Source organism: Artemia franciscana, chromosome 10 (genome assembly GCF_032884065.1).
Source record: "Artemia franciscana chromosome 10, ASM3288406v1, whole genome shotgun sequence".
NCBI classification, from domain to species: Eukaryota; Metazoa; Arthropoda; class Branchiopoda; order Anostraca; family Artemiidae; genus Artemia; species Artemia franciscana.
Genome location: NC_088872.1, coordinates 24,595,557 through 24,608,320, shown reverse-complemented (window position 1 = coordinate 24,608,320; position 12,764 = coordinate 24,595,557). Strand labels below are relative to the sequence as shown.

Here is a 12,764-nt window from a genome sequence, read left to right as displayed (position 1 = left end):
GAATCACCCTGTCTCATCAATTACAGGTTTTTTTAGTCTATATGGCCAAACTATTCAGAATTGATTGGGCGGTCTTTTAATAACCTGTATAGATTACATAAGAGATCCGAATAAGTGATAGAAAACTAAAAGCTGACACCTACTTTCCTGGAAACCGTAGAAAAACCATTTATATTCTCCCGTTTTGTGCCAGAGATAGAGATAATTGCATTTAATGAAACATACACTAATAGAAAGCGTAATTTTTTCTTTATTTTTATAGAATAGAGCAGAATTGTCTTCTAAAGTTCAGGAAATGGTAGTCCCTAAAAATATTTCAGTATACCTGCTTGGAAAATATTATAAATCACCTCAAAAGAAGTCTCATTGAATAGTTCGACAACTTTTAAAGTTTCCTCTTGTGCGAACTGTCCTGATTCAAAAGTTTGCATACACAGGATGTAGATAATTTATTCTGTACGTACATTAATTAGACAATATTTTGCTAAACAATTAATAAGAAACTATAGATTTTTTTGTTTTAAATTAGCCTCTCGTTAGATTTTCGAACTGTTGTTGCACCTAAGATCACCAATCAATTTTGCCAAAATTGCCTAGGAAGCTTCCTGTGGCACTGGGAAAATTTGCTAATAAGCCCTTTGCCTTTGACGCTGTCAGCCAAAGCTAAGACTAGCAAACTAACATTTTTGGTATCGAACGTCCTTAAATAAAATTCAAGAACCCTAGAAAATCAGTATGCAGCCCTTAAAGCTTCGCTACTCGAATCTGAAAGACTAGATTCGGGTTAACTTCATGTAGTTATCCGAAATTTAGTCCACACGTGATTCTTAATTACGTCCGTTCGGTTATTTTTGACACCTTGTGTTCTGGAAAATCGATTATAATAAGTATTTTATTTATGTTTTTAGCGTAAATTTTCCCCGAAAATTGGGTCTAAGAGAAAATCAAATATACGATCATAAACAAATTATTTGATAGATTTTAAGTGCTTGCCTGCCATGCTCAAGCATAAAGACAAGAACTTATTTTCGATTGTGAAACTTGATCCCATCTCATGGTACCATTAATTTATAAGCTGTTATAAAAAGGAATGGACAAAAATTGAAATAAATATACATTTCGATGGTTAAAACCAAGGGGCAACTTAGTGAATAATAAACCCTAGCCTATGGTAACCAAAAGTTTAAAATACGTACGTTCAAAAAAAGAAAAACAACTGTAAAGTAAGGAAACACCGCCATTTGGACATGATTCAGGAATGGTAGCTAGTATTTGCATCAACCTTTGTGATATAAATTCGTTGTTAAAACGAAATTCCTTTTTCCAGCTTTTTTTTCTTTCTTTTTTTTTCTTTTTTTTTCTTCTTTTTTTTTCTATCGCCAGTAGTGGTTTACTGAGACATAGGTTCAAATTCAATGGCCATTGTGTTTCAGGAGTCGTTCATAAATAACCGTTACCAAGACTCAAACTTTTTCATCAAGAACGAAGAATTGAGAAGCGGGAAGCCACGCTCCTATGCGGAATAAATCTGTACATTTTAAGTTTTAATGTTGCTTCTGACTATCTGTTGAAAAATATTGCTGTTTTGTTTAATTTCTAACCATTCTTCGATATCGACAAATTTCACTCCCACATTTAAATTCCCTACAGAAGCTTTCATCATAATGGCTCACGTGGACTATCTCCCCCCCCGCAGAAATTCCTCCCTGAAAAATGTTTGTATGTTTCTAGATGTGAACAGTGGGCAAATTGCGTCATGGCTATGGTGGCTGCTTGTTTTAAACAAACTGGCTAATGAGAAAAAATTTTCATTGGTAGCCGATTCAGGAATGGCAAATATTGTTTCAATTAGTTTTATTAGGACAGCGTTATTTGGAAAACAAATATATGGGAGTTTTGAAAATAGGCTGACATACTTAAAATGGCGTGAGACCGAAAGTTCACCATTACAATCGTAACTACCAAAAAACTCACTCAAGAAACTCTTTTACTCCTTTTTTCCTTCACTGCTAATGGGTGGCGGGCATATCAGAGAGAGCTTTTAGGGGCTCAATTGAAAGAAAAGTGCTATATCTATTGTCCTTTGTAATAAAATAAACATAATATTTAAAAAAAATACAACTTTTGACAAAAAATTTCATCTTCACTTATAGCATGATGTAACACGTAGCTTATCTTTTGACACATGTACAGTTTGACATATTAAAACAAAGTCTGTAATTTCGTGAAGAAGGAACCACGGCCTATTGTATCCATTTTCTTCAATAATAACCGAAATTCCAAAAAACGGAATTTTGAGACCAAAATTTTACATTAAGCTATGTTTTTATTTTAGTTTCAGTAAATACAATTATTTCTGTGTACAACTCCTCGTCAAGAATTGTTGATATTTGTACATCATTCACATTAGAATAAGGTAGCCTATAACATTTTCGCCGTTCTACTTCAACCTATGTTGGAAGCCTTTCTTTAGCTTTACCTAAATTGTATCAAAATATTCTCAGGTCTTTATGATCGGATAAGCTAAAGCTGGATGTCACACAGAACATAAAACCTTAAGTTTTCATAATTGATTTTGATTTCTATCAGCCATGTCGACACTAGGATTGACTAAGATATTAATCCGTGCATCTGCATGACTGCTGCTACTACTACTACTACTACTACTACTACTACTACTACTACTAACAACGCACCACAGCACCAAGCCACCCTAGGCCAACACAGCTACACAAACTCCTCCTCCATACCAATCAATTTGAAGCCTCCCTCTTTACACCCTCCAAGGAAGTTCCCATTTCCTTTAAATCTTTCTTTACGACATCCTCCCGCCCCAGACGAGGACGACCTGTTTTTCACTTAGCCCTAGACAGTTGGCCAAAAAGGACAATCTTTGGCAATCTGTCAGGCTTCATGCGTAGAACGTGCCCTAGCCATCTCAACCTTTCTTTCTTTATATCCTAGAAAACGGTATTGAACAACATTTTTCATCACAGCCTACTGTTTGAAATACGGTCAGTCAGCCGGGTACCCAGAACAATCCATAGACAATTTCTCTGGAAAACATCTAGTAAATTTTCATCTGCTTTTCGGAACGCCCGTGCTTAAGAGCCATATTTGACCACAGTCACAACTATACCTTCTAATATTCTAATCTTGGTTTGCAGACTTATCTTCCTATTCTTTCAAACTTTTTTTTTAACTGTGTAAAATCACTCTGAGCCTTGGCTATTCTACTTATAACATCTTCACAGCTCCCATCATCTTAACTAATAATACTACCAAGGTAAGTGAAGCTGCCCACCTGATCAATCTTTTTATTACCCAAAGTTACCTTTTCATCTTCACTTATTCCTAGCCTTAGTGACTTAGTCTTCTTAACATTAATTTTCAAACCTATTCTAGTACCCTTATCTCGCAAAACCTCTAAAAGCTCATTTACTTTGCTCACGCTTTCATCTAGGGTGCTTAAATCATCAGCATAATCTAAGTCCAGGAGAGTTTTTCCTCCCCATTTGATTCCGTGGTTTCCCATTGCCTTTCCTGTGCTCCTTAAGTTAAATTCCATCAAAATTATCCATATAAAGGGGGATAGAATACAACCCTGCTTAACTCCTGATTTAATTTAAAGCCAGCTGATAACACATTTCCTACCTTAACCGCAGGAATATTATTCTCGTTTATGGCACTAATCACTTCAACGTGTTTGTCCGGTATACCATATTAGGATGAGAACTTTGCTAAAGATCTTCTATCAACAGAATCGAACGCTTGCTCATAATCTATAATACTGAAGACCAAAGGTGTTTGACAACTAAGGCACTTCTCAGTTACTAACCTAAGAGTGAAAATTTCGTCGACAAATCCTCTACCTTTTCTTAAACCGTACTGTTCTTCGCTTAAAACTTTGTCTAAAGTATCTCTCATCTTTAAGAGTATCATATTACCAAGCAATTTGCTACCTACACATACCAGACTAAGGCCTTGATAATTACCACACTCACTTTTATCACCTTTCTTATACAGTGGTTTAATTAAGGTTTTTTAAAATCGCTAGGTACTTCCCCTTTTTCAAAAATCATATTCAAAATCTTCAGTAACTTATTTCTAACCTCAGAGCCACCTTACTAAAAAAAAATCCTTTACCACACTATCAGCACCTGGAGCCTTATTATTTTTTAATTCTTCCAGTACATTTACTAATTCTTCCTCACAAAAGAAATCTTCCTTCACATCAAAGGTATCACGAACTTTTTCGTTTTCCTATATATCTTTTCCCGTTTTGCGCATTCTTAAAATGTTCCCTCATCTCTCTTTAGCTCTTTTTTTAATCACTAATTGTGGCCCGGTTCCTATCTTTAGCTGGAACAAGTCCGGATTGACTATTCTATCTCAATGTACTAACAAGCAAGTACAATATTTTACTATTATGCCGTCTGGCTGCATCTACGAGATCCTTGGTAATTTTATCTATGGCCTCCACTTCACACCTCCTTAGTTCATATTTTAATGCTCTCTCCACTCACATTGATGCTTTCACTCACATTTGCAGAACCCTGGCGATTAATTTCCTTCGATTTAAAACCATTGAACATTTTATAAACGTCAATAAGTATTACGCCTCTTTTATGCTTATAATTGCTCATGGATTATCTAGGGAGTGGTCTTTAATGATTTTCCTTACAAATAATATTTTATCTTCACCAAACTCAATATTTATTGATAAGATTTAGTGTAAGTGTTTCCGAGTGTTCTTTTTCTTTTTTTTATTTGTGCCCATTATATAGAGCCAAAGACAGTAAAAAGTAAGGGAAGGGGGGAATAATAAGTTTCCTATTCTGGTGACAAAGCTGTCAGCCGAATCCTTGCCACCCCTTCAAAGCCGTTGATGTACCTGAGTACTATTGAGCCGAATGTTGCTTCCTGCGTTAATTTCAAACGGTTATAATAATTTCTTGTCCATTTCAAGTACAAAAGTTTTGTACGGGAAAAGCAATTTTAGCCTAAATAAAGCCAAAATTATATCATGTGAAAATTTATATAGATAAATCTTCCAAATCTATATAGATGTGAGAAAATATTGCAAACGTTCCTTCTACATTTGAGCTAATACAATACACGGCTTTATTCCAATCAAATCTATAGAAAATAGTGTATTATAGAAACAATTTCAGTGTATGATCAAAGATTAAATTTGCGTACCTTAAACATAAGCTCATGAAGTGTGGAGTGTTACCCAAGAAAAAATATTGACCGAAGAAACCCCCTTCTTCCTTGAAAATCTGCAAATTTGACCTAAAAATTTACTGTCGGTAATAATGACCCTCATCCTCAACGGAATTTCTTTTTTCAATTGAAGCTCCGTCTCTTTTATACATTAAATAAAATAAAAGTTTTTTTTAACTGAAAGTAAGGAGCGACTTGTTTTTTTTTTATTTAATTTCTGAACGTTTTTGAATCAATGAATGTTTTGATTTTGGCTCTCCACAGATGAATAATTAAAACGAAATTTGCATTTTTTTTTGGCTAAATAGCTTTCTTATAGTTCTTATCGAATGATTTTGAGAAAAAAGGAGCGGGGGAGGAGGCCTAGTTGCCCTCCGATTTTTTGGTTACTAAAAAGGGAACTAGAACTTTTAATTTTTTACGAATGTTTTTATTAGTAAAAGATATAAGTAACTTAAAAATTAGCTTACGTACCGAACTTTTGTATTCTCTTGTTTCTATTAAGTATATGAGGGGGGTTCACCCCCTGGTCAGTACCTCGCTCTTTCCACTAAAGCTTAAATTTTGTCCCAATTCCTTAAGAATAACCCCTGAATCACAAAAGCCGTAGAATAAATAGTTGAGATCAATAAAATTACTTTAGCGTAAAGAGCGAGGTATTACGAGGAGAGGAGCCCCTCATATGCGTAATAATTTCTGTTCGTTCTAAGTTTTAATGCTTCTCCTTACTTCCAGTTGAATAAAAACCTTTTTCATATTTATTTTTTCATTTTTTAAGTAATGCTAGAAAATCCTGCGCTCCCTTCATGGAAATTTTCTTCCCCCATTACAAATTCCTCGATGGAAAATACCCCTAAAATATCCCTCTCTCCTCAGCCCCTCCCCCAAGCACTGGTCAAATTTTGTAATTTTTAGCCCCTCCCACGGGGACTGTGGAGGAGTAAGTCGTCCCTAAAGACATAGTTATAAGGTTTGTCGACTACGCTTAATAAAATGGCTATTTCAGCATTTTGACCTAGTGACTTTGGGAAAATAATTAGTGTGGGAGGGGGCCTAGGTGCCCTCCAATTTTTTGTGTCACTTAAAAAGGGCAGTAGAGCTTTTCATTTCCGTTAGAATCTGTCCTCTCACAACATTCTAGGACCACGGGGTCGATACGATCACCCCTGGGGAAAAAAACAAACAAACAAACACGCACCCGTGATCTGTCTTGTGGCAAAAAGTGCAAAATTCCACATTTTTGTAGATAGGAGCTTGAAACTTCTACAATAGGGTTCTCTGATATGTTGAATCTGATGGTATGATTTTCATTAAGGTTCAATGACGTTTAGGGGGTGTTTTTCCCTATTTTCTAAAATAAGGCAAATTTTCTCAGGCTCGTAACTTTTGATGGGTAAGATTAAACTTGATGAAACATATACATATTTAAATCAGCATTAAAATGCAATTATTTTAACGTAGCTATTGGCATCAAAATTCCATATTTAGAGTTTTGGTTATTATTGAGCCGGGTCGCTCCTAACTACAGTTCGTTACCACGAACTGTTTGAAAAGCGAATTATATGTGTTTTGCACTGTAAACACACAAAAACGCACCCTTTCAGTCTCGAAGCTTTGTTAAAAGGATTAGAATGTAGTTTAAGAAGTAAGGGATTGAGGGTGAAAGTCACTCTGCACCTAACATTTAGGATAACCCTGAATACGACAACTGAACCAAATCGAACCGAGCATGATAAACGAACCGAATCAAATATGATAACCGTAAACTAAACAGAAAATAATAGAAACAGCATTTTCAAATGAAAGTGGAGAGTAATAATAAACCGAAAATGGTTGTGGATTATGCAGCCAGTAAGGAGATAGGACAACTTCAAGTTTGGGGCAGTAGCCTGCTTATTTTGGAATTCAAGAAATTTAAAATTTTCTAAGCCTGGAGATACCAATTGCTAATTTTGGTGTGAGGAAAAATCCCTGAGACAATTCGGTTGATGGTACTAGGCAACCGACGTTATCCTGGCTTCTGTTATCAGACTTTAGTTCGAACTCTGATCTTCCTATGTTTCATTACTACTTTCAACTACGAAGAATAACCCTACCGCCTTGACTTTTTAACTTGTTCTATATTCACTTGATCCACCATCCTAACTAATAAAACTACCACGGCCTGCAAAGCTATTCACTTTCTTTGCTCCCTAAAAGTAGTTCTAAATCGAAATTTTGTTTTACTAATTTAAGTGACTTAGTCTTCTTCAAAATAACTTTAAGCCTATTCACGCACTATATACTCTTAAAAATCCCGAGAATTATGATTAGTTAGTATCCTCTATTCCTTTGCATAATCTTTTTCTTAAAGATTTTTACCCTCTCATTTTGTATCATGTTCCCCACAGCTTGAGCTATTTCCAAAACAGTGGTTAAAAAAAAAAAAAATTGAACAGTTTTCATACCTTGAAATAGATGACTTTCCTTCAGCTTCCTGTAAGGACTGGAAAAGAACGTTATATATAATAGCAAAAAACGAGGGCCAGAATATTTGCTTCATAACTAGTATCAGATGTCACAAAGCTTATATTTGTGTCTTAGCTTGCCTGTCAAGAGATTTTGCAAAACCACAAGAGTCTCTTTACTTGAGCTAAACCACAAAACCAAATATAATCAAGTCTCGAAAGATAAAATACTTCAACCACTTCTACATACATACATATACATATATATATATATATATATATATATATATATATATATATATATATATATATATATATATATATATGTATATATATATATATATATATATATATATATATATATATATATATATATATATATATATATATATATATATATATATATATATATATATATATAAGTTAAAGTTAAATTTATTTCAAAAAAGAAAAAGTTCGATAAGATTAGCAATAAGGATAACAGATTATATTTACCTATTAATTTTACTTGTAAGCAGATTGAAGATATTAATTTACCAGAAATTTTAAATCAGCGGCATGTAAAACAGGCCCTTCCTAGTAATTTGAATTATAATGATAGTCCAGTTTCAACTTATAAATTTTCAAAAACTATTGGGCAAATTATTTTTAATTATAATTTAATACTAAAAAGATTAGATAGTGATATAAATTTGAAACCGGTTTGTAATTGTAAGCAACTTGGCCCATTTGTAAATCCTACTTACAAACATGTTATAACAGGGGACTTGTCAATAGTAAAGCAAGATGATCTTCAAATTATAATGAATAAAGGGGATAATTTCCGTCTTTCTCATCATCTGAAACCATCGAGTGTTCTTGATGGCTTGGAAGATGATTTTGATTTATTTATTGATAAGTGGTGTAAGAAAGAGAATAAAAATAAAGAGAGTTTTCAAAGTTGGAAGAATTTAATTATTTGTAGAATAAGAAATAAAATATATTCTAACTTAAAAAATAGGAACACTAAATCATTATTTTATAATGCCAAGATTAAACAAGCAATTGCTAATCTACAGAATGAATTTTTAATTGTGCCAGTGGATAAAACTAATAATAATTTTGCCATAATTTGTCAGAAGCCGTATTGTGATATCTTAAAAAGGGAGTTATGCACAACTAATGTTTACGAAAAGGTAAATATAGAAGATGAGAATTTAATTGAAAAGACTGAAGAAAAAAATTTTTAATATTAAAATAAATGACAATGATAAAAAGTTCCATTTCCTATATTGGACTGTAAAATTTCATAAGAATCCCCCTAAACCACGGTTTATTGCTGGAGCAGCTAAATGTCCAACCCGCATTGCTGCTACTGACCTCTCTTTAATTTTAAAGGAAATTGTAAATAAACTTAAAACCTATTGTTCTGGTATTAAAAAATTTTCGAATCTTAATCCATATTGGAGTGTTAATAATTCACTGCAGGTAATAGATTCTTTAACAATGGTTTCAGCTAAAAGAATTGAGTCTTTCGATTTTGCGACAATGTATACTAATTTATCACTTAATGTAGTGTTAGATAATTTAAAAACTGTTATCAAGAAATCTTTCCTCTTATCTAGTAAAAGGTTCTTAAAAATAGACACTTATAATAAAAAAGCTATATGGACAAATTGCTTTAATACTACAGTTAACTTGAGATGTTACAGCTTGGATATGATTTTTGAGTTATTAGAATTTGTTTTATACAATACTTATATAAGATTTGGTGGTGATTTGTACAAGCAAATCGTGGGAATTCCCATGGGGGGGGGGGAATGCCAGCCCATTTATAGCTGACTTGTTTTTAAGTCAACTAGAATATAAATATATGATGGATAATAATAATCCAAATAATTTAAAACATGTTTTGTCAAACAATAAAAGATATTTAGATGATATTTTGTTCTTAAATTGCAAGGATTTCATTGATATTTCTAAAAATATATATCCATCAGAGCTTATTCTTGAACTTAGTCATGGCGCTGGTCATGAAGATCATTTCTTAGATTTAAATTGTGATAATAATAAATTAAGTTTTAAAATGTATAATAAAACGGATGATTTTGATTTTGAAGTGATTAGTTTCCCATTCCCTGAAAGTAATATACACTCAAATATCACATATTCAGCATTTTTCTCACACTTACTTCGTTATGCAAGGATTTGTAGTAATTATATTGATTTTAAAAATAGATGTAAAATCTTAAGCCAAAAATTGATATCAAGAGGTTTTTCTGCAAATAAATTAACTTGGCAATTTAAAAAAATTAGTTTTCATTATAACGAACTTTTAAATAAATATCAAAAGAATTACCTAGAAATACTTAAAGAAATTTTCAACTAATTTCGGAGGTTTGAGAAATGTTGTTGCAGCGCCATTTATTTTGAATTGTGTTTCTAATTGAACGGATTTTTTTTTTAATTTAGCCACATGGTAAAGATGAATTCTATTATTGTTAAGTTCATTCAGGTTTTTTGCAATGTGTTAATATTTGTGATTTGGTAAAATTTATAATATTTAGTTTACCTATTGTTGCTAAAAAGAGGGATATATTAACAAGATATCCTTGTTTTGGTGTTACTTGGTTGTTTACATTTGCTGTTTTTTTTCTTTCATAGGCATGTATTTTGGGGGTGATACCTGACACGGGGATGCCATGGATATTCTGTGGTAGCCACAACACTTGGCTGGGCAGAGAATTTAAAGTGGCTAAATCCTATATAGGCCAGTGTATTCTCCTGATGAGCCCTTGTGTTGGGTTGTTGCCTCTGAATTATTTGAACTTTTTGACTTAAAAAAAAAAAAAAAAAAAAAAAAAAAACAGAAGGAGAAAAGGAAGACTGTTTTCCTAAATTAGTGATTAACATAGATAAGCACTTGAATGAGGCCTTAACCCTACTCATCCATACAGTCACATAGGTCAAACAGCATAGTAATACACAATCAACCATAAAGAATAATCCATGGACAGGCAGTCATGTCGTCAATAAGTATAAAACGTCATTTACCAAACAATAGAAAAAATAATAAAGACAAATAATTCAGAGGCAACAACCCAACACAAGGGCTCATCAGGAGAATACACTTGCCTATAGGGTTTCGCCACTTTAAATTCTCTACCCAGCAAAGTGTTGTGGCTACCACAGAATATCCATGGCATCCCCGTGTCAGGTATCACCCCCAAAATACATGCCTATGAAAAAATTCAAATTTAAAACAACCAAGTAATACCAAAACATGCTTATCCTGTTAATATATCCCTCTTTTTAACAACCATAGGTAAATTAAATATGATAAATTTTACCAAATCACAAATATTAACACAATGCAAAAAAAAAACTGAATGAACTAAACAATTATAGAATTCATCGTTACCATGTGGCTATTTTTAAAAAAAAATCCGCTCTATTAGAAACACAATTCAAAATAAATGGCGCTATATCATCATGTTTCGAACCTCCGAAATTAGTTGAAAATTTCTTTAAGTATTTCCAGATAATTCTTTTGATATTTATTTAAAAGTTCGTTATAATGAAAACTAAACTTTTTAAATTGCTAAGTTAATTTATTTGCAGAAAAACCTCTTGATATCAATTTTTGGCTTAAGATTTTACATCTATTTTTAAAATCAATATAATTACTACAAATCCTTGGATGACGAAGTAACTGTGAGAAAAACGCTGAATACGTGATATTTGAGTGTATATTACTTTCAGGGAATGGGAAACTAATTACTTCAAAATCAAAATCATCCGTTTTATTATACATTTTAAAACTTAATTTATTATTATCACAAATATTAATATTTAAATCTAAGAAATGATCTTCATGACCAGCGCCATGACTAGGTTCAAGAGTAAGCTCTGATGGATATATGTTTTTAAAAATATCAATAAAATCCTTACAATTTAAGACCAAAATTTCATCTATATATCTTTTATTATTTGACAAAACGTCTTTTAAATTATTTGGATTATTCCTATCCATCATATATTTATATTCTAGTTGACTTAAAAACAAGTCAGCCATAAATGGGCTGGCATTCCCCCCCATGGGAATTCCCACGATTTGCTTGTACAAATCACCACCAAATCTTATATAAGTATTGTATAAAACAAATTCTAATAGCTCAAAAATCATATCCAAGCTGTAACATCTCAAGTTAACTGTGGTATTAAAGCAATTTGTCCATATAGCTTTTTTATTATAAGTGTCTATTTTTAAGAACCTTTTACTAGATAAGAGGAAAGATTTCTTGATAACAGTTTTTAAATTATCTAACACTACATTAAGTGGTAAATTAGTATACATTGTCGCAAAATCGAAAGACTCAATTCTTTTAGCTGAAACCATTGTTAAAGAATCTATCACCTGCAGTGAATTATTAACACTCCAATATGGACTAAAATTCGAAAACTTTTTAATACCAGAACAATAGGTTTTAAGTTTATTTACAATTTCCTTTAAAATTAAAGAGAGGTCAGTAGCAGCAATGCGGGTTGGACATTTAAATGCTCCAGCAATAAACCGTGGTTTAGGGGGATTCTTATGAAATTTTACAGTCCAATATAGGAAAGGGAACTTTTTATCATTGTCATTTATTTTAATATAAAAATTTCTAAAAAGTATTTCTTCTGTCTTTTCAATTAAATTCTCATCCTCTAAATTTACCTTTTCGTAAACATTAGTTGTGCATAACTCCCTTTTTAAGATATCACAATACAGCTTCTGAAAAATTATGGCAAAATTATTATTAGCTTTATCCACTGGCACAGTTACAAATTCATTCTGTAGATTAGCAATTGCTTGTTTGATCTTCGCATTATAAAATAATGATTTAGTGTTACTATTTTTTAAGTTAGAATATATTTTATTTCTTATTCTACTAATAATTAAATTCTTCCAACTTTGAAAACTCTCTTTATTTTTATTGTCTTTCTTACACCACTTATCAATAAACAAATCAATATCATTTTCCAAGCCATCAAGAACACTCGATGGTTTCAGATGATGAGAAAGACGGAAATTAGCTCCTTTATTTATTATAATTTGAAGATCATCTTGCT

General features: G+C 32.2%; 1 protein-coding gene across 1 annotated transcript in view; it reads right to left on the bottom strand.

Annotated features, from left to right (window-relative positions):
* The window catches only part of LOC136031957 (uncharacterized), a 37,989-nt gene extending 30,180 nt beyond the window's left edge, over positions 1-7,809 (bottom strand). Inside the window, exon 1 of the mRNA XM_065711969.1 lies at positions 7,674-7,809. Coding sequence (XP_065568041.1) covers positions 7,674-7,768 — 95 coding nt within the window. The 5' untranslated portion in view covers positions 7,769-7,809. The remainder of the gene's footprint in view (positions 1-7,673) is intronic.
* Positions 7,810-12,764: the final 4,955 nt, after the last annotated feature.